Below are 21,496 nucleotides of genomic sequence, written 5' to 3'. Positions count from 1 at the left end.
ACACTATTGGAGTGAATGTAAACTTCTATAGTCACTATGTAAAACAGTGTGGAGGTTCTTCTATATATTAAAAATAGAACCACCATATGATCCAGCACTGCTCCTTCTGAATGAAATGAAAGCAGAATATCATAGAGGTTTCTATACCTCATGTTTATTGCAGCATTATTTACAGTGTCTAAGATATGGAGACAAACTAAGTCTCCATCAACTGTTGAATGGATAAAGTAAAAATAAATATACCCACAAAGAGTTGACCCTTGAACAACATGGGGATGGAGCACTGACCCGCATCCCACGTGGCCACAATTCAAAGTCCATGCACAATTTTACAGTTGGCCTTCCATATCTGCAGTTGCATGTTCCAGGATCCAACCAAGCATGAATCATGTGGTACTGTAGCAAGTACTTACTGGTAAATAAACACGTATCAGTAGACCAATGAGTTCAAACCCATGTTGTTCAAGTGTGTCCTGTATATACATCACTTTAAATGCAGCACTTGAGTGATATATACATACACACACACGATGGAATACTATTCATCCATGAGAAGAAGTAAATCCATGTATTTGCTACCACTGAATGGATAGTGAGCATATTATGCTGAGTGAAATAAGACAGACAAGACAAATGCTATATGAAATCACTTATATGTGGAATGTAAAAAAAAGAAAAACTAACTCATAGAAACAGAGTAGAAGGATGGTTTCTATGGGGCAGGAGGTTGGGGAAATAAGGAGATGTTGCTCAAAGAGTACAGATTTCCAGTTAGAAAATGAATCAGTTCTGGGGAATCTAATGCACAACAATATTAATAGGATTAACATAGCCATATTCAGTTCAGTTCAGTTCAGTTCAGTCACTCAGTCGTGTCCGACTCTTTGCGACCCCATGAATCGCAGCATGCCAGGCCTCCCTGTCCATCACCAACTCCCGGAGTTCACTCAAACTTACGTCCATTGAGTCGGTGATGCCACCCAGCCATCTCATCCTCTGTCATCCCCTTTTCCTCCTGCCCCCAATCCCTCCCAGCATCAGAGTCTTTTCCAATGAGTCAACTCTTCGCATGAGGTGGCCAAAGTACTGGAGTTTCAGCTTCAGCATCATTCCTTCCAAAGAACACCCAGGGCTGACCTCCTTTAGAATGGACTGGTTGGATCTCCTTGCAGTCCAAGGGACTCTCAAGAGTCTTATCCAATACCACAGTTCAAAAGCATCAATTCTATATATCTAAAAATTGCTGAGAAATTAGATTTTACATGTTTTCTCAAGAAAGGTAATTATGGGACTTTGATGGAGGTGCTAGACAATGCTATGGTAGTAATCTATTTCAATATATGAGTATATAAAATCAACATATTGTATACTTTAAACTTACACAGTATCAATTACATCTCAATGAACCTGGGGGAAAATATTGAGTGTAGACCACATCCATTCAGGAAGTTGATTTTTTAAAAATCTGGATATGTAGGTGTAGTTACAGCTACCAAGTAGGGAAAATGTATGGTTCAGTAGAAAACTATGCACTATCTATATAGCTCACTGTTTTGTAATTCTATGGGAGATATTTTGCAACTTTTTCAATTTTCAACATTAGTGACACAAAATAATTCTTGTCTCTAGACATACAAACTCTGTTCTATAGAGATTCATTTGACTTTCCTAGCTAGTTTTGTCTTCATTTGCACATCCATATCAACATTTTTTCACTCTAAATTTGTACTTTTCCACCCTTGTCCTATAACCTGGTTGGAACACTCTGTTACTACTTGTTGTAACTTATTTCCTCATTAATGAGTTATACAATATTTTAAACTTGTGTTCATTTAAAAAAATAAAGAAGATTGGTCAATAGGTATGTAAGACGATGCTGACATCACTAATCATTAAGTTTTGTGCTGGCCTCAGCTTATCAATAACCAATGGTGTGGTTGGACCAGCCCTTGTGCTCATATTTTGACTGTGGAGGCTCCTCAAAAAACAGAAATATTCAATACAATTACTATACTACCCAGAAGTCCCACTTATGAGTTTTTATTCAAAAGAACTGAACTTATTTGGGGTCTCAAATAGATATAGCCATGGAGTGAAAGAACCTAAATATCCCTCAATAATTAGCAAAAAAGAAAATATGTAAATACACACACTGGAGTACTATTCAGTCATAAACGTGAAAGAAATCTTGTCACATACTACAATATGGATGACACATGAGCATATTTTGCTAAATAGAAAAGTCAGTCGTGAAAGGATCAATGTTGCATGATTCCACTTAGATGAAGTAGCCAAAGAAGTCAAACTCACAGAAATAGAAAGTAGATTGCTGGTTAGCAGGGCCTTGGGGAAAGGAAATGGAGAGTTCAATGGGTAGAGAGTATCAGTCATGAAGGATGAAAGTTCTAGAGACCTACTGTGTGATCACAGTTAATAATACTGTCCTGCACACAATAATATGTTAATAGGATAGATCTCATGTTATATGTTGTTTGCTATAAAAATTTTTTTAAGCATTGCAAAGAAATAGTAGGGCATGGAACAAAAGGAAAATGTATACTTAGTGGTTCCTATGCCAAGCTCCTTTATATTCCAGGCTTGTAAGGTTAAAATAAAGTTTATTTTACTTTACAGGTAGAGGGTAATTTTGAAAACTTTGGGAAATTTCTTCATCTATATGTGATTCACATGAAATCTGATTTTCAGTCTTTAATTCTGAAGAAAAAAATTAAAACAGTGTAATTTGTAATACAAGCTGAAAAATCAGAGTCATTATGACAAACACTTTGTGCCTGGTAGTGGGAAGTAAATATTTACCACAAATTTGTTATCAAAATCCAATAATGATGGAGCAAAGTTTGGTAAACCAAAAACAGAGTCAAATTCTAGTTCGAGAAAACAGGGTAGAAAGGTGTTAATTAGGTTGAAATCTAGTTAAATAAAACATTTCATATTAATCACTTGGTTTGGTGTATTGTGCTGATGTGTAGCATATATTTTTTCAAAATATAAATATAGTGAGTATTGAGTAGCAAGAAATCATTGATGCTGATATCTTTAAATAGTGCTGCCTTTACAGAGAGGGCTTCCCAAGTGGAGCTAGTGATAAAGAGCCTGCCTGCCAATGCACGAGACTTAAGAGGGAGACACAGGTTCAATCCCTGGGTTGGGAAGATACCCTGGAGGAGGGGACAGCAACACACTCCAGTATTCTTGCAAGGAGAATCCTATGGATAGAAGAGCCTAGTGGGCTACAGTCCATAAGGTCACAAAGTGTCCGACATGACCAAAGGGACTTAGCATGGACTCATGCCTTTACAGAGAACTCATGATTGAGGAGAACTGCACTGAGATAGATATTCCTAATGGACTGAAATCATAGATGACAAAACTATTGACCAGAACTTCAGGCCTGGGTCCTGGAATAACTCTCAGATGTGTCTGTGAGACTGAATATAAGAATATAGTTCAATTAAGTAAACACATATGACACTTGTTTCATGCTCCATAAGGGCAGGAGGAGGTCATTCCCACCCTGTCCACTTAACAAGTATTCCCTGGTGAAATGCTCTAAAACAGACAACCACATTTGTGATATAGGAAAACCACTGCTCTCTCTTTCATGAAATGATTCAAAACTATTCTTAGTGATTTCTGATATTAAAACAGGGCTCAGGAGACACTATGAATAAATGACCTTTTGTAACCACACAGCATGTGTAATCATAGAAGTCCACACAGCAAGCATAGATACACAAAAGCCCGCTTGGTTCTCTGCTTCAAACTCTCTCTCCTCCACATAAGGGCTGACAGTCATGACCCATAGGAAAGATGTGGCCCATCCTGAAATGCTTCCAAGGGGCATCATTGGAGAGAGAGACGACTATTAAAGATAGAGCTATAAGAGCATAGAATTGCTCACCATTGGTTTTTCTCAACTCCTCCACCAGGCAGCAGGCTTCCTCTTGAACTCGGTCCTCAATGCTCCTCTTCCCCATCCCAAAATTTCTCAGGGTCATGAGGGAGAAGCGCCGTATCTCCTTCCATGTCTTCCCATTGCTGAAAAGGATTCCTACCAGGAGGAGAAACAGAAACTAGGAGGGAGATCCTAGGGAAGGAGAAGTAAGCTGGCACTTGGCAGGCCCCCATATGGACCAAGCTCTGCTGGAGAGCTCTTCAAATTCCTGTTTCCATTCTGCCCACTCCCATTGCCAATGCTTAACACATACCATTTACTATATTAGCTCTTTCAGCCAATGGAAACATTCCTCTTCCAGAAAACTCCTCTCCCAGATCAATCAGGGCTTCTTTCACTGCTTCATATCCATGCAAGACCACGATGGGCTTCATGCCAAAATACACAGTGAACACAGGGCCATAGACTTTTGAAAGCTGTGAAAGGAGGTACACATAATAACAAAAGAAGTCAATATTTGAAACTATATTGTGCCTGAGGCATAATGTATTATCATCCTACTATTATGCTTTCATTCTGCCACATACAGCCTAAATATTTCTGAATTATTAAATTCTGCATTAGCATAAGTATGATGGCAATTGTTACTGTTTCCATTTCCATCTGTTATGCTAGGCAATGGCCCAAGTAACTGGTACCCAGATTACAATGAATTCTCATATCAGCACCTTCAGAAGGTGTATTTGCCTGGCTTATAAATAAGGAGTATATCATGAGAAATGCCAGGCTTGATGAAGCACGAGCTGGAATCAAGATTTTGAGGAGAAATATCAATAACCTCAGATATACAGATGACACCACCTTTATGGCAGAAAGCAAAGAGGAACTAAAGAGCCTCTTGATGAAAGTGAAAGAGGAGAGTGAAAAAATTGGCTTAAAGCTCAACATTCAGAAAACTAAGATCATGGCATTCAGTTCCATCACTTCATGGCAAATAGATGGGGAAACAATGGAAACAGTGACAAATTTTATTTTCCTGGGCTCCAAAATCACTGCAGATAGTGACTGCAGCCATGAAGTTAAAAGGAGCTTGCTCCTTGGAAGAAAAGCTATGACCAACCTAGACAGCACATTAAAAAGCAGAGACATTATTCTGATGACATAAGTCTGTCTAGTCAAAGCTACATTTTTTTTCAGTAGTTATGTATGGATATGAGAGTTGGACCATAAAGAAGGCTGAGTGCTGAAGAATTGATGCTTTGAATTGTAGTGTTGGAGAAGACCCTTCAGAGTTCGTTGGGTTGCAAGGTGATCAAACCAGTCAATCCTAAATGAATCAACCCTGAATATTCATTAGAAGGATTGATGCTGAAGCTGAAGCTCCAATGCTTTGGCCATCTGATGCGAAGAGGTGACTCATTTGAAAAGATCCTGATGCTGGAAAAGATTGAAGCCAGGGGGAGAAGGGAATGACGGAGGACAAGATGGTTGGATGGCAGCACTGTCTCAATGGACATGAGTTTGAGCAAGCTCCGGCAGATGGTGATGGACAGGGAAGCTTGGCATGCTACAGTCCACAGGGTCGCAAAGAGTCAGACATGACTGAGCAACTGAACAACAACAACAATAAATAAGGAAACAGGTTGTGGAATTCCATTTCCTTTCCAGTGTCCCATGGCTACTACATAGAAGATTTGAATTTGAAACTCTTATTCACTGTCTGATCCTTAAGGAGCAAGGCATCAATCCCTGAGGCCCACCTTTAAACCATCACCTAGCTGACTGCTTCAGAACCACATGCAGGGTTCTTCCAATGGGAATTCATATTCGCTAGCCCTGATTAATACTAGAATTCCATATTTTAAAAAATGAATTCAGATAACTCTAATGCCCAGCTTAGTTTGAGATCCAGTGGTGTCACTAACACAGAAAGGGAGGAAGCATCATAGAGGCAGTGTCAGGACATGCGTATCTCATGGAGGAACAGCATCTTCCATCCTGCAGTATTTACCCGGTACAGACAGGACCTTCTTGCCGAATCCAAATGAGTGCTTCTGGGACCCTGATTGGTGACTTCTTTCTCTCATTCACTCATGCTTGTGCTGAATGCAGAGCTATTTCCTTAATACCAAGCACAATGCACTTCTTCAGAAAAGTTCTATTTTCATAGCCATCTGAACAATACATACAGCTTATATAGTAAAAGACTTCTGCAAGGAAATCTCTAATCACAAAAAGCTTATCATTTACTTTCAGTCCCAAATCATAGAAAATGGCTGTGAAATGAAAAAGGGAAGTAACACTTGCAGCTTTTGCCACTTCATTATTTTGATTCTATTACATGTGCAAAGACAAATATTTCTCTGCTCACAAAACACATTACTTATTTTCTCTACTTATGACAATGACAGGCCAGAAAAGGCAACAGAAATACCAGAATTTACAGGGGATAATTTGCTGATCTGTTTTAACAGTGTGCCCAGGACTTCCCTGGTGGTCCAGTGGTTAAGATTTCACCTGCTGATGAAAGTTCAATCCCTGGTGCAGAAAGATTCCTTATGTCCAAGGGCAACTAAGCCTGTATTCCACAACTCCTGAGTCCATGTGCCCTAGGACCCATGCTCCACCACAATGAGCAGCCTGTGCGCTGCGACTAGAGAGTAGCTCCAATCTGCCACAACTAGAGAAAGCTTGTGCACAGCAAGGAAGACCCAATGCACTAAAAAATAAATAAATACAAATTAAAAAGTAAAAGAAAAAAAAAAAAAAAAACCAATGTGCCCAGAGAAATATATATTATTTTTAAAACTAGGCTTAATTTACTTACCCTTTTCAAGCCACTGGAGGAGCATAAAGTCTACTTACGTTGGTTAAAGATTTGCTGATGTTCTTAACATCTAACTGTAGGATGTTTCCAAGAATCGGCAGAGGAGTGGGGCCCGGCGGGAGCTTCCCTTTCCCAGAGCTCTGTTTCCAAAGTGAAAGGAGAAGCAGACAGGAGAGACAGAGCACCAGGACCACAGCCAGATCCATTGACGCCTTCTCTTCTTACTCAGATGACTGTGAGCCTGAAATCTAAGTCCCTGCTATTCAACCTGGGTCTCTCTGAGGACTAAAGATATCAATCAATCACATCCACTTTATACTCTATTCTGAGTGGACTTTGCCACTGATAAAGATAAAATTAAAGTGTCCTTTAGTCTTGTTTTTCCTCTGTCCAGGAATGACTTTGGAGACTTTCATTTACTTGTACTGGGCTGGGATCCACATTTGATAATTAAAAAAAAAAAATGTCCACTGTGCAGTCAGGATTGAGAACCACTGAAATAAATAATTTGATACCAAAAAACAGCTCAAAACTCTGGATTCAAGTCAACGATCAGTTGCAAATTTATGACTTTGAAGACAATCAGTATATTCTATACCATTTTTATTTACTTATTACCAAATTAAACAAGTTTATTGGAGTATACTTGATTTACAAAAGTTAGTTTCAAGTATGCAGCAAAGTGAATAGGTTGTACATATACATATATCCACTTTTTTTATCCTTTAGATTATTTTCCCATATAGACAATTATAGAATATTGAGTAGACCCCCTGTGCTATATAGTAAGTTCTAGTTAGTTATCTATTTTTTTATTTTTAAATATTTTTAATCCTTTAAATTATGAAAGTATGATATCACATTTACAGGCGACTTGGAAAATATAGAACAAATTTGCGTATAGTTCCACTGTGTATTGCAATTATTTTTTTAAGTAGATAAATTAAGGTTTTTAGTTGGAGATTTTTAGTTGGAGATCAAATTCTCAAAAATTAATAAATGAATAGAAAGAAAAGTAGAAGTATACAGTAGATCTAAAAAGCACTATGAATCAATTCAACATAGTTAGATTTATACAATTTTCACACAATAGCAGGATAAAAATTCTATTCAAGTTCCCATATACTATAAACCAGGAGACAGTGGAACATATCCAGGGACATAAAACAAGGTGCAAAAATTTCATGATCTAAAGATATTGACATCATACAGTGTTCTCTTACCACTGTGGATTATGTCAGAAATCAATATCAAAAGATATTTTAAAATAGCTCACATATTTTCAAGTGCAATGTGACATTTATCAAGACAGATCTTTGACTTAGCCATTGAAAACCTTAAAAAGGTTAAAAGAAAAAGCACAGAGGGTGATTGAAGAGAAGAAAGCATCTAAATGAGAAATTAATATCAAGGATACTCTAAAAACTCTAAGTATCTGGAAATTAAATATCCACTTTTACATGATGGGTATATCTAAGAAGCAATAACAAGGAAAATTAAAAAATATTTGTAATGAAATAAAAATGAAAAGAGCATTTATCAGAATTTGCTGCATGCAGCTGAAGCAGCTCAAGGCAACTAAATACAATGTGGAATCTTGAATAAGGTATGAAAACAAACAATGGACACTAGCATAAAATTTTGTGAAATTTGAACAAAATCTGTGCTTTAGTTAATACTGTGCTGTGCTGTACTGTGCTGTGCTGAGTTTTGCTGAGTTGCTCAGTCATGTCCAAGTTGCTTTGTGATCCCATGGACTGTAGCCTACCAGGCTCCTCTCTGTCCATGGGGATTCTCTAGGTAAGAATACTGGAGTGTGGTGCCATGTCCTTCTCCAGGGGATCTTCACAATCCAGTTGTCAAACCCAGGTCTCCCACATTGCTGGCAGATTCTCTACTGTCTGAGCCACCAGGGAAGCCCAAGAATACTAGAGTGGGTAGCCTATCTCCAGGGGATCTACCCAACTCAGGAATGAACTGGGGTCTCCTGCATTGCAGGCAGAATCTTTGCCAGCTGAGCTACCAGGGAAGCCCAGTTAATACTGTACCACATGTTAATTTCCTGTTTTTTTTTTTATTTGTTTGTTTGTTTGTTTTACAACACAGTATCTCTTAACTATTTTTCATAATTGGATTAGAATTTTCAAGCCTCATTTGAAATTTTTAAAAAATCACTAAGATAATAAGCTTTCTAGAGTTTCAGCAGTAATACTTGATGCCAGAATAAATGGAATTATATCAAAGGTTTGAGTGAATATAACTTAGAATTCTAGCATTCTATTCATACATAGTAAAACAAGTGGAACCAAAATGTCATATATTTTTTAGCTAAGCAAAAATTCATAAGTTTTCTAAAATATATATATTGTATTATACATATATAAATGAAACCTTTTCTGATAAAGGTTTGAGAAAGAACAACAACAAAAATGGACAGAGAAATTGGAAAACATAAACTAAATGAAATGGGAACACTGAATATGAAAGAGAAAAAGTGAAATAAACTAGATAAAAATAAAAAATTATCATATAATCCAGTTACTTTTAAATATGGCTGCTCACTAGAATCACATCTGGAACTTTGGAGAAAATAACAATACCTAAGCATTTACATTTTTCAAAAAATTCGAAGATAATTCTAATGTGCATCTGGACTTGAAAAAGTGATTATGGGTTTTTCTATTAAGTGGTAGTTTTAGTAATATAGAATTCTATTATTTTCTGTTGACCAATCATGACACAATGGTATTAAATGAACAGTAGTCACCTAATCACAATAACGAGAGATGTTTATCAGCTTTCACAATTAATAGCCAGACAAAAAGTACATAATTGCAGTTGCAAGCCATAATGGAAACATGATTAACCTAAAAGTAAAAAATAATTACATTTTGAGGGCTTAAGTAGAGTGATGTGGTAAGTGGAAATGCATACATGCATATATTTCATCTTTCATCCACCCAGACTGTCTTTAGGCTGGTGCATTTAATCCATTTACATGTAAGATTATTATCAATATATATGCTCCTATTACCATTTTCTTAATTGTTTTGAGTTTATTTTTTGTAGGTTGATCTCTTCCTTCTCTTGTGTTTCCTGTCTAGAGAAGTTCCTTTTTCATTTGTTGTAAAGCTGGTTTGGTGGTGCTGAATTCTCTTAACTTTTGCCTTTGTAAAGCTTTTGATTTCACCTTTAAATCTGAATGACAGACTTGATGGGTAGAATATTCTTGGTTATATCTTCTTCCTTCTCATCACTTCGAATATATTGTGCCATTCCCTCTGGCTTGTAGAGATTCTGTTGAGAAATCAGCTGATAAACTTACAGGAGTTCCCTTGTATGCTATTTGTCATTTTTTCCCCTTGTTTTTTAAATATTTTATCTTAGTCTTTAATTTTTGTCAGTTTGATTACTATGTGTCTTGGTGTGTTCATCCTTGGGTTTATCCTGCCTGGGACTCTCTGTGCTTCCTAGACTTGGCTGAGTATTTCTTTTCCTATGCTAGGGAAGTTTTCAGCTATTATCTTTTTGAATGCTTGCTCAAATCTGTTCTCTCTCTCTTCTCTTTCTTGTTCATTGTTGAATCACTCAGTCATGTCCGACTCTTTGCAACCCCATGGACTGCAGCACTCCAGGCTTTCCTGTCCTTCACTATCTCCTGGAGTTTGCTCAAGCTCATGCCCATTGAGTTGATGATGCCATCCAACCATCTCACCTCCTCTCTCCCCCATCTTCTCCTGCCCTCAATCTTTCTGAGCATCAGGATCTTTTCCAATGAGTCAGCATCAGGTTGTCAAAGTATTGGAGATTCACCTTCATAATCAGTCCTTCCAATGAAGGACTCAGCTTCATCAGGAGACTCTTTAGTTTCTCTTTATTTCTCTCATTAAGGTGGTATCATCTGCATATCTGAGGTTATTGGTATTTCTCCCTGCAATCTCGATTCCAGCTTGTGATTCATCCAGCCCAACATTTTGAATGGCGCACTTTACATATAAGTTAAATAAGCAGGATGACAATATACAGCCTTGTCATATTCCTTTCCCAATTTTGAACCAGTCTTTTGTTCCATGTACAATTCTAACTGTTGGTTATCGACCTGCATAGAGGTTTCTCAGGAGGCAGGTAAGCTGCTCTGGTATTCCCATCTCTTTAAGAATTTTCCACAGTTAGTTGTGATACATGTGGTCAAAGGCTTTAGTGTAGTCAATGAAGCAGAAGTAGATGGTTTTCTGAAATTCCCTTGCTTTTTCTATGATCCAATGGGTATTGGCAATTTGATCTCTGGTTCCTCTGCCTTTTCTAAATCCAGTGTATACATCTGGAAGTTGTCTGTTCACATACTGTTGAAGCTTAGCTTGGAAAATTTTGAGTATTACTTGGCTAGCATGTGAAATGAGTGCAATTGTGCAGTAGTATGAATATTCTTTGGCATTGCCTTTCTTTGGGATTGGAATGAAAACTGACCTTTTTCAGCCCTGTGACCACTGCTGCTAAGTCGCTTCAGTTGTGTCCGACTCTGTGCGACCCCAGAGATGGCAGCCCACCAGGCTCCCCCATCCCTGACCACTGCAGAACTTTCCAAATTTGCTGGCCTAGTGAGTGCAGCACTTTTACGAGCTTCATCATTTGGGATTTGAAATAGCTCAACTGGAATTTCATCACCTCCACTAGCTTTGTTCATAGTAATCCTTCCTAAGGCCCACTTAACTTCTCACTCCAGGATGTCTGGCTCTAAGTGAGTGAGCACACCATCGTTGTTGTCTGGGTCATTAAAACATTTATTGTATACTTCTTCTATGTATTCTTGCCACTTCTTAATATCTTCTGCTTATGTTAGATCCATATCATTTCTATCCTTTATTGTGCCCATCTTTGCATGAAATGTTCCCCTGGTATCTCTAATTTTCTTGAAGAGATCTCTAGTCTTTCCCATCCTATTGTTTTCCTCTATTTCTTTGCTTTATTCATTTAGGAAGGCTTTCTTATTTCTCCTTGCTATTATTTGAAACTCTTCACTCAGATGGTTATATCTTTCCTTTCTCCTCTGCCTTTCACTTCTCTTCTTTTCTCACCGATTGGTAAGGCCTCTTCAGACAACCATTTTGCCTTGTTGCATTTTTTTCCCCTTGGGAATGGTTTTGTTCACTGCCTCCTGTACAGTGTTGCGAACCTATGTCCATAGTTTTTCAGACACTCTATCAGATCTAATCCCTTTAATATATTTGTCACTTCTGTTGTATAATTGTAAGAGATTTGATTTAGATCATATGTGAATGATCTGGTGGTTTTTATCTACTTTCTTCAATGTAAGTCTGAAGTTTGCAATAAGGAGTTCATGATCTGAGACACAGTCAGCTCCCAGTCTTGATTTTTCTGACTGTATACAGTTTTTCCATCTTTGGTTGTGAAGAATATCATCAATCTGATTTTGGTATTGACCATCTGGTGATATCCATGTATAGAGTTTTGTTGGAAGAGAGTGTTTGCTATGACCAGTGTGTTATCTTGGCAAAACTCTGTTAACTTTTGCCTTGCTTCATTTTGTACTCCAAGACCAAACTTGCTTGTTACTCCATGTATCTCTTGACTTCCTACTTTTGCATTCCAATTCCCTATGATGTAAAGGACATAATTTTTTGGTGTTAGTTTTGGAAGGTCTTGTAGGTCTTCACAGAACCATTCAACTTCATCTTCTTCAGCATTAGTGGTTGGGGCATAGACTTGGATTACTGAGATATTGAATTGTTTGCCTTGGAAATGAACTGAGATCATTCTGTTGTTTTTGAGATTGCACCCAACTACTGCATTTCAGACTCTTTTTTTTTGACTAAGGGTTACTCCTTTACTTTTAAGGGATTTTTGCTTGCAGTAGTAGATATAATGGTCATCTGAATTAAATTTGCCCATTCTTGTCCATGTTAGTTCACTGATTCCTAAAATGTCGATGTTCAGTCTTGCCATCTCTTGCTTGACCACTTCCAACTTACCTTGATTCATGGTCCTAACATTCCAGGTTCCTATGCAATACTGTTCTTTACAGCATTGGACTTTGCTTTCACCCCCAGTCACATCCACAACTGGGTGTCATTTCTCTCTCTCTTTTTTTTTTTAAATTTTATTTTATTTTTAAACTTTACATAATTGTATTAGTTTTGCCAAATATCAAAATGAATCCGCCACAGGTATACATGTGTTCCCCATCCTGAACCCTCCTCCCTCCTCCCTCCCCATACCATCCCTCTGGGTCTTCCCAGTGCACTGGCCCCAAGCATCCAGTATCGTGCATCGAACCTGGACTGGCAACTCGTTTCTTACATGATATTTTACATGTTTCAATGTCATTCTCCCAAATCTTCCCACCCTCTCCCTCTCCCACAGAGTCCATAAGACTGTTCTATACATCAGTGTCTCTTTTGCTGTCTCGTACAGGGTTATTGTTACCATCTTTCTAAATTCCATATATATGCGTTAGTATACTGTATTTATGTTTTTCCTTCTGGCTTACTTCACTCTGTATAATAGGCTCCAGTTTCATCCACCTCATTAGAACTGATTCAAATGTATTCTTTTTAATGGCTGAGTAATACTCCATTGTGTATATGTACCATAGCTTTCTTATCCATTCATCTGCTGATGGACATCTGCTTTGGCTCAGCCTCTTCATTCCTACTGGAGCTATTTCTCCCCTCTTCTCCAGTAGTATATTGGTCACCTACCAACCTGGGTTTTCATATTTCCATGTCATATCTTTTTTCCTTTTCCTTTTCATTCCTGTTCATGTGGTTCTCAAGACAAGAATGCTGAGGTGGTTTGCCATTCCCTTCTTCAGTGGACCATGTTTTGTCAGAATTCTCCACCATGACCCCATCCATCTTGGGTCACCATACATGTTACATTAAGTTCCACAAAGCTGTGATCCATGTGATCATTTTGGTTAGTTTTCTGTGATTGTGGTTTTCATTCTGTCTGCCCACTGACGGATGAGGATAAGAGGTTTGTGCAAGCTTCCTGGTGGGAGGGGCTGGCTGTGGGGAAAGCTAGGTCTGCTTTGATGGGCAGGGTCATGCTGAGTAAATCTTTAATCCAATTTCTGCTAATCAATGGGGCTGTGTTTGGCCTAGGCCAAACTATGGTAGGGGAAATGGTGACCTCCCCCAAAAGGACTTATGAAAGTATGTCCTCGGGCTTCTGCTATCAGTGCCCCTGACCCCATGCTGGCCATTGTCAACCTACAGCTCCGCTGGAGACTCCTGGACACTCACAGGCAAGTCTGACTTAGTCTCTTGTGCTGTCACTGCTCATTTCTCCTGGGTTCTAGTGTGCACAAGGTTTCGTTTATGCCCTGCAAGACTCTCTGTTTCCCCAGTCCTGTGGAAATTCCATAATCAAGTCCCACTAGTTTCAAAGTCAGGTTTCCTGGGGATTGTAAGTCCCTTTGCTGGATCCCCAGGTTGTGAAGTCTGTTGCGAGCCTAGAAATTTTGTAACACTGTAAGAACTTCTTTGGTATAATTGTTTTCCAGTTTGTGGATCACCCACCTGACAGCTCTATATTATTAATGGTGACCTCCTCCAAGAGGACTTATGCTGCATGTCACACCTTCCAGGACTGCTGCTACCCTGTCCCTGCAGTGGGCCACTGCTGATCCATGCCTCTGCAGGAGACCCTCAAACACTCAAAGGCAGGTCTGGCTCAGTTTCTTGTTGGAGTCACTGCTCCTTTTGCTGGGTCCCGATGTGCACAAGGTTTTGTATGTGCCCTCCAAGGATCTCTGGTGGGTATGAGGCTTGATTTTATATATGATCACACCCCTCTTACCATCTTGTTTCAACTTCTCCTTTGTCCTTGGACATAGGGTATTTTTTTTTTTTTTTTTTTTTTGGTAGGTTCCAGCATTCTCCTGTAGATGGTTGTTCTTAACAGCCATTTGTGATTTTGGTGTTCTCACAGGAGAAGATGAGTGCACATCCTTCTACTCTCCCTTCTTGAACCTGTCTTCCTGTCTTCTCCTTCTGGAACTCTTATAATGCAACTGTTTGTGTTTTTAATGTCTCAAAAGACTCCTAGGCTATCTTCATTTTTTTTTTTTTTTCATTCTTTTTTTATATTCTGTTCTACAGCAATGTTTCTACCTTTCTTACCTGTTCTTATCTGGTCACTTATCTGTTCTTCTGCTTCAGTTATTCTGCTCTTAATTCCTTCCAGTGCATTGTTCATCTCTCTTTACTTGTTTTTTAGTTCTTCTAGGTCTTTGGTAAACATTTCTTGCATCTTCTCCATTCCTTTTCAAAGATCCTGGATCATCTGCACTATTATATCAAGTCTTAGCGTTTACAGGCTCTATGATAGGGTTTTCATTCTGTCTTCCCTCTGATGGAGAAGGATAAGAGGCTTATGGAAGCTTCCTGACGGGAAAGACTGACTGAAGGGGAAACTGGGTCTTGTTCTAATGGGCAGGGCCATGCTCTGCTAAGTTGCTTCAGTCGTGTCCGACTCTGTGCGACCCCATAGACGGCAGCCCACTAGGCTCCCCCACCCCTGGGATTCTCCAGGCAAGAACGGAGTGGGCTGCCATTTCCTTCTCCAATGCATGAAAGTGAAAAGTGAAAGTTAAGTCGCTCAGTCGTGTCCGACCCTCAGCGACCCCATGGGCTGCAGCCTACCAGGCTCCTCCGTCCATGGAATTTTCCAGGCAAGAGTACTGGAGTGGGGTGTCATTGCCTTCTCCAGTTCTCAGTAAATCTTTAATCCAATTTTCTGTTGATGGGCGGGGCTGTTTTCCCTCCCTGTTATTTGACCTGAGGCCAAACTACAGTGGAGGTAATTAAGATAATGGTGACCTCCTTCAAAAGGTCCCATGCACCCACTGCTGCACTCAGTGCCCCCAAATCTGCAGCAGGCTGCTGCTGACCCAAATCTCTGCCAGAGACTCTTGGATGCTCATAGGCAAGTCTGGGTCAGTCTCTTGTGGAGTTACTGCTCCCTTCTCCTGGGTCCTGGTGCACACAAGATTTTGTTTGTGCCCTCCAAGAGTCAGTTTCCCCAGGCCTATGAAAGTTCTGGTGGCTCTATGGTGGGGTTAATGGTGACCTCCTCCAGGAGAGCTTATGCCATACCCAGGTCTACTGTACCCAGAGCTCCTGCCCCTGCAGCAGTCCTCTGGTGACCTGTATCTCCGCAGGAGATACTCAAAACACAGTTCTTCTCAGTCTCTGGGGGTTTTTGGCTTCTGGTGCACCCAGTGTTTGTTTGGGCACTCTGAGCCTCTCTGGAAGGTATGAGGTTTGATTCTAAATTGATTTTGCCCCTCCAACGGTCTTCCTGGGCTTTTCCTTTGCCCTTGCCCTTGGACATGGGGCCTCTCCTCAAAGTTGCTTCAGTACCATGCAGGCGCTGGAGAAGACTCTAAACATGGACATCACCAGATGGTCAATACTGAATCAGACTGATTACATTCTTTGCAGGCAAAGATGGAAAAGCTCTATACAGTCAGCAAAAACAAGACTGGGATATGACTGTGGCTCAGATCATGAACTCCTTATTGCCAAATTCAGAGTTATATTGAAGAAAGTAGGGAAAACCACTAGACCATTCATGTATGACCTAAATCAAATCCCTTATGATTATACAATGAAAGTGACAAATAGATTCAAGGAACTAAATCTGATAGAGTGCCTGATAAACTATGGATGGAGGTTCATGACACTGTACAGGAGGCAGTGATCAAGACCATTCCCAAGAAAATGAAATGCAAAAAGGCAAAATGGTTGTCTGACTAGGCCTTACAAATAGCTGTGAAAAGAAGAGAAGCAAAAGGCAAAGAATAAAATGAAAGATACACCCTTTTGAATGCAGATTTCCAAAGAATAGTAAGGAGAGGCAAGAAAGCCTTCCTCAGTGATCAAAGCAATAAAACAAAGAAAAATGATAGGCTAGGAAAGACCAAAGATCTCTTCAAGAAAATTAGAGATACCAGGGGAACACTTCATGCAAAGATAGGCACAATAAAGTACAGAAATGGTATAGACCCAAAGAAGCAGAATACATTAAGAAGAGGTGGCAAGAATGCACATAAGAAGTATATAAAACAGCTCTTCATGACCCAGATAACCATGATGGTGTGATCACTCATCTAGACCCAGACATCCTGGAATGCAAAGTCAAGTGGGCCTTAGAAAGAAAGCATCACAATGACAAAACTAGTGGAGGTGATGGAATCCCTGTTGAGCTATTTCAAATCCTAAAAGATGATACTGTGATAGTGCTGCACTCAATATGCCAGTAAATTTGGAAAACTCAGCAGTGGCCACAGGACTGAAAAAGGTCAGGTTTTATTCCAATACCAAAGAAAGGCAATGCCAACGAATGCTCCAACTACCACACAATTGCACCCATTTCACATGCTAGCAAAGTAATGCTCAAAATTCTCCAAACCAGGCTTCAAAGGCACGTGAACTGTGAACTTCCAGCTGTTCAAGCTGGATTCAGAAAAGGCAGAGGAACCAGAGATCAAACTACCAAAATCCATTGGATCATTGAAAAAGCAACGGAGTTCCAGAAAAACATCTATTTCTGCTTTATTGACTATGCCAAAGCCTTTGACCGTATGGATCACAATAAACTGTGGAAAATTCTGAAAGAGACGGGAATATCAGACCACCTTACCTGCCTCCAGAGAAATCTGTATGCATGTCAAGATGCAACAGTTAGAACTGCACATGGAGCAACAGACTGGTTCCTAATCAGGAAAGGAGTACGTCAAGGCTGTATATTGTCACCCTGCTTATTTAACCTACATGCAGAGTACATCATGAGAAATGCCAGACTCGATAAACCACAAGCTGGAATCAAGATTTCCGGGAGAAATATCAACAACCTCAGACATGCGGATGACACCACCCTTATGGCAGAAAGTGAAGAAAAACTAAAGAGCCTTTCGATGAAAGTGAAAGAGGAGAGTGAAAAAGTTGTCTTAAAACTCAACATTCAGAAAACTAAGATCATGGCATCTGGTCCCATCACTTCATGGCAAATAGATAGGGAAACAATGGAAATAGTGACAAAATTTATTTTGGGGGAGCTCCAAAATCACTGCAGATGGTGACTACAGCTGTGAAATTCAAAGATGCTTGCTCCATGGAAGAAAAATTATGACCAATCTAGACAGCATGTTAAAAAGCAGAGACATTACCTTGCCAACAAAGGTTGATCTAGTCAAAGCTATGGTTTTTCCAGTAGTCATGTATGGATGTATAGAGCTGGACTATAAAGAAAGCTGAGCACAGAAGAATTGATGCTGTTGAACTGTGGTGTTGGAGAAGACTCTTGGGAGTCACTTGGACAGCAAGGAGATCTAACAAGTCCATCCTAAAGGAAATCAGTCCTGAACATTCATTGGAAGGACTGATGCTGAAGCTGAAACTCCAATACTTTTGCCACTTCATGTGAAGAAATGACTCATTTGAAAAAATCCTGATGCTGGGAAAGGTTGAAGGCAGGAACAGAAGGGGATGACAGAGGATTAGATGGTTTAATGGCAACACTAACTCAATGGACATGAGTTTGAGTAAACTCTGGGTGTTGGTAATGGACAGGGAGCCCAGGTGCTTGCAGTCCATGGGGTCACAAAGAGTCGGACATGACTGAGCAACTGAACTGAACCGAATGATAGGGTTAATAGCAATTTCTCAAGAGGGCACTTGCCAAGAGGCTCCTCCCAGGACTGCTACTACCATTGCCCCTGGACTGTGTGGATCACAATAAACTGTGGAAAATTCTGAAAGAGATGGGAATACCAGACCACCTGATCTGCCTCTTGAGAAATTTGTATGCAGGTCAGGAAGCAACAGTTAGAACTGGACATGGAACAACAGGAAAACTCCAAACAGGAAAAGGAGTATGTCAAGGCTGTATATTGTCACCCTGCTTATTTAACTTATATGCAGAGTACATCATGAGACATGCCGGACTGGAAGAAACACAAGCTGGAATCAAGATTGTCGGGAGAAATATCAATAACCTCAGATATGCAGATGACACCACCCTTATGGCAGAAAGTGAAGAGGAACTCAAAAGCCTCTTGATGAAAGTGAAAGTGGAGAGTGAAAAAGTTGGCTTAAAACTCAACATTCAGAAAACGAAGATCATGGCATCTGGTCCCATCACTTCATGGGAAATAGATGGGGAAACAGTGTCAGACTTTATTTTTCTGGGCTCCAAAATCACTGCAGATGGTGACTGCAGCCATGAAATTAAAAGACGCTTACTCTTTGGAAGGAAAGTTATGACCAACCTAGATAGCATATTCAAAAGCAGAGACATTACTTTGCCAACAAAGGTTCGTCTAGCCAAGGCTATGGTTTTTCCAGTGGTCATGTATGGATGTGAGAGTTGGACTGTGAAGAAGGCTGAGCACCAAAGAATTGATGCTTTTGAACTGTGGTGTTGGAGAAGACTCTTGAGAGTCCCTTGGACTGCAAGGAGATCCAACCAGTCCATTCTGAAGATCAGCCCTGGGATTTCTTTGGAGGGAATGATGCTAAAGCTGAAACTCCAGTACTTTGGCCACCTCATGCGAAGAGTTGACTCATTGGAAAAGACTCTGATGCTGGCAGGGATTGGCGCAAGAGGAGAGGCGGACGACAGAGGATGAGATGGCTGGATGGCATCACTGACTCAATGGACGTGAGTCTGAGTGAACTCTGGGAGTTGGTGATGGACAGGGAGGCCTGGCGTGCTGTGATTCATGGGGTCGCAAAGAGTCGGACACGACTGAGCGACTGATCTGATCTGATCTATGTTGCTGCAAGTAGAATTATTTTGTTCTTTCTATGGCTGAGTAATAGTCCATTGTATATATGTATCGCATCCTTTTTATCCATTCCTCTGTTGATGGACATTTAGGTAGATTTCATGTCCTGGCAACTGTAAATAGTGCTGCAGTGAACATTGGGGTGCATGTTATTTTTTGAATTATTTTCTATGAGTATATGCCCAGGAGTGGGATTACTTGATCATATGATAGCTCTATTTTTAGATTTTTAAGAAACCTCCATACTGTACTTCATAGTGGCTGTACCAATTTATATTCCCATCAACAGTATAAGAGAGTTCTCTTTTCTTTCCATCCTCTCCAGCATTTAGTGTTTGTAGATTTTGATAATGGTCCTTCTTACCAGTGTGAAGTGACAATTTATGATAGTTTTGATTTGCATTTCTCTAATAACTAGTGATGTTGAGTATCTCTTCGTGTGTTCTTTGACCTTCTGTATGTCTTCTTTGGAGAAATGTCCATTTAGATCTTGTGCCCATTTTTGGATTTTTTTTTTTTTTATATTGAGCTGCATGAGCTTTTTGTATATTTTGGAGATTAATCACTTGTCAGTTGCTTTCTTTGCGAATATTTTCTCCTATTTTGTGAGTTGTCTTTGTTTTGTTTATGGTTAGCTTTGCTGTGCAAAAGATCCCAATGCCTCTGATCTCACCAGTAAGTAATCATTCCAAGTCTCAACCAATTTTTTTCTTAACAAAAGCACCTTATTTTCTGTGAGCTTCAATTGTAATTTTTAAGTTTTTTTTAAGCTTTTTTTTTTTTTTTTTGCCAAGTTGTGAGGTGTGCAGGACCTTAGATCCTTGACCAGGAATGGAACCTGTGCCCCCTGCAGTGGAAGTATGGAGACCTAACAAATGGATCTCCAGGGAATTCCCACCAATCATAATTCTGACAAACAATTTATGTAGCTCTGCAGTTTTTTGCCTTTATAAGCTTCTCCCATTTGGTAATCTGGTGGGACTCAATTCAAGTGCTTCTTGAAACTGTGTCTCCTGGGCTGCAGTCCTAATAAAACTCAATTAGACACATCTTTATTTCAACCAGGTTTCTGTTCTTGTAATTCTTGGTTAACACTAACATAATTCAAGCATCTTAAATGACCAAACACAAATTGATTAACTAACTAAATTACATGAATCTTCCCCTTTCCTCTAAAAATAATAAAATAAAATAAACAGAGATTATTTTTTCATACTTTTCAAATGAGTGAAATGAAGCCTCTGGGAGAGCAGGAGAGCTTTCCAGGGTCACACAGCTATATTTAATAAAACTAGGATTGAAACTGAGATCTTCTGGTGCCCATTTCTAGCACTCAGTTATTACCAAAGAAGAAAAACTTTAGTAAAAAATCAAACTAAACTGCTGCCAACACAATCAATTAGTTCAGTTTAGTTGCTCAGTCATGTCTGACTCTTTACAACCAAATAGCCTGCAGCACACTAGGCTTCTCTGTTCATCACCAACTCCTGGAGCTTACTCAAACTCATGTCCATCAAGTTGGTGATGCCATCCAGCCATCTGATTGCCATCCCCTTCCCCTTCCGCCTACAATCTTTTCCAGCATCAGGCTCTTTTCCAATGAGTCAGTTCCTCGCATCAGGTAGCCAAAGTATTGGAGCTTCAGATTCAGTATCAGTCCTTCCAGTGAATATTCAGGACTGATTGCCTTTAAGAGTGACTGGTTTGATCACCTTGCAGCCCAAAGGACTCTGAAGTATCTTCTCTAACACCACAGTTTAAAAGCATCAACTTTTCAAAGCTCAGTTTCTTTATGGTCCATCTCTCACATCCATTCATGACCACTGAAAAAATCATAGCCTTGATTAGACAGACTTTTGTTGGCAAAGTAATGCCTCTACTTTTTAATATGCTGTCTAGGTTGGTCATAACTTTTCATCCAAGGAGAAAGTGCCTTTGA

At 39.6% G+C, this 21,496-nt stretch overlaps 1 protein-coding gene across 1 annotated transcript in view; it reads right to left on the bottom strand.

Moving 5' to 3' along the window:
• Positions 1-7,030, bottom strand: part of CYP2C88 (cytochrome P450 family 2 subfamily C member 88) — a 54,637-nt gene extending 47,607 nt beyond the window's left edge. Inside the window, exons 1-3 of the mRNA XM_002698396.5 lie at positions 6,782-7,030; positions 4,230-4,392; positions 3,923-4,072 (exon numbers count right to left, since the gene is read on the bottom strand). Of these exons, the coding sequence (XP_002698442.1) occupies positions 3,923-4,072; positions 4,230-4,392; positions 6,782-6,949 (481 nt within the window). The 5' untranslated portion in view covers positions 6,950-7,030. The remainder of the gene's footprint in view (positions 1-3,922; positions 4,073-4,229; positions 4,393-6,781) is intronic.
• Positions 7,031-21,496: the final 14,466 nt, after the last annotated feature.

The sequence above is a fragment of the Bos taurus genome, chromosome 26 (assembly GCF_002263795.3).
Source record: "Bos taurus isolate L1 Dominette 01449 registration number 42190680 breed Hereford chromosome 26, ARS-UCD2.0, whole genome shotgun sequence".
Lineage (NCBI taxonomy): Eukaryota > Metazoa > Chordata > Mammalia > Artiodactyla > Bovidae > Bos > Bos taurus.
Note: the sequence above shows the minus strand (reverse complement) of the source record. Positions and strands in the feature narration are given on the sequence as shown.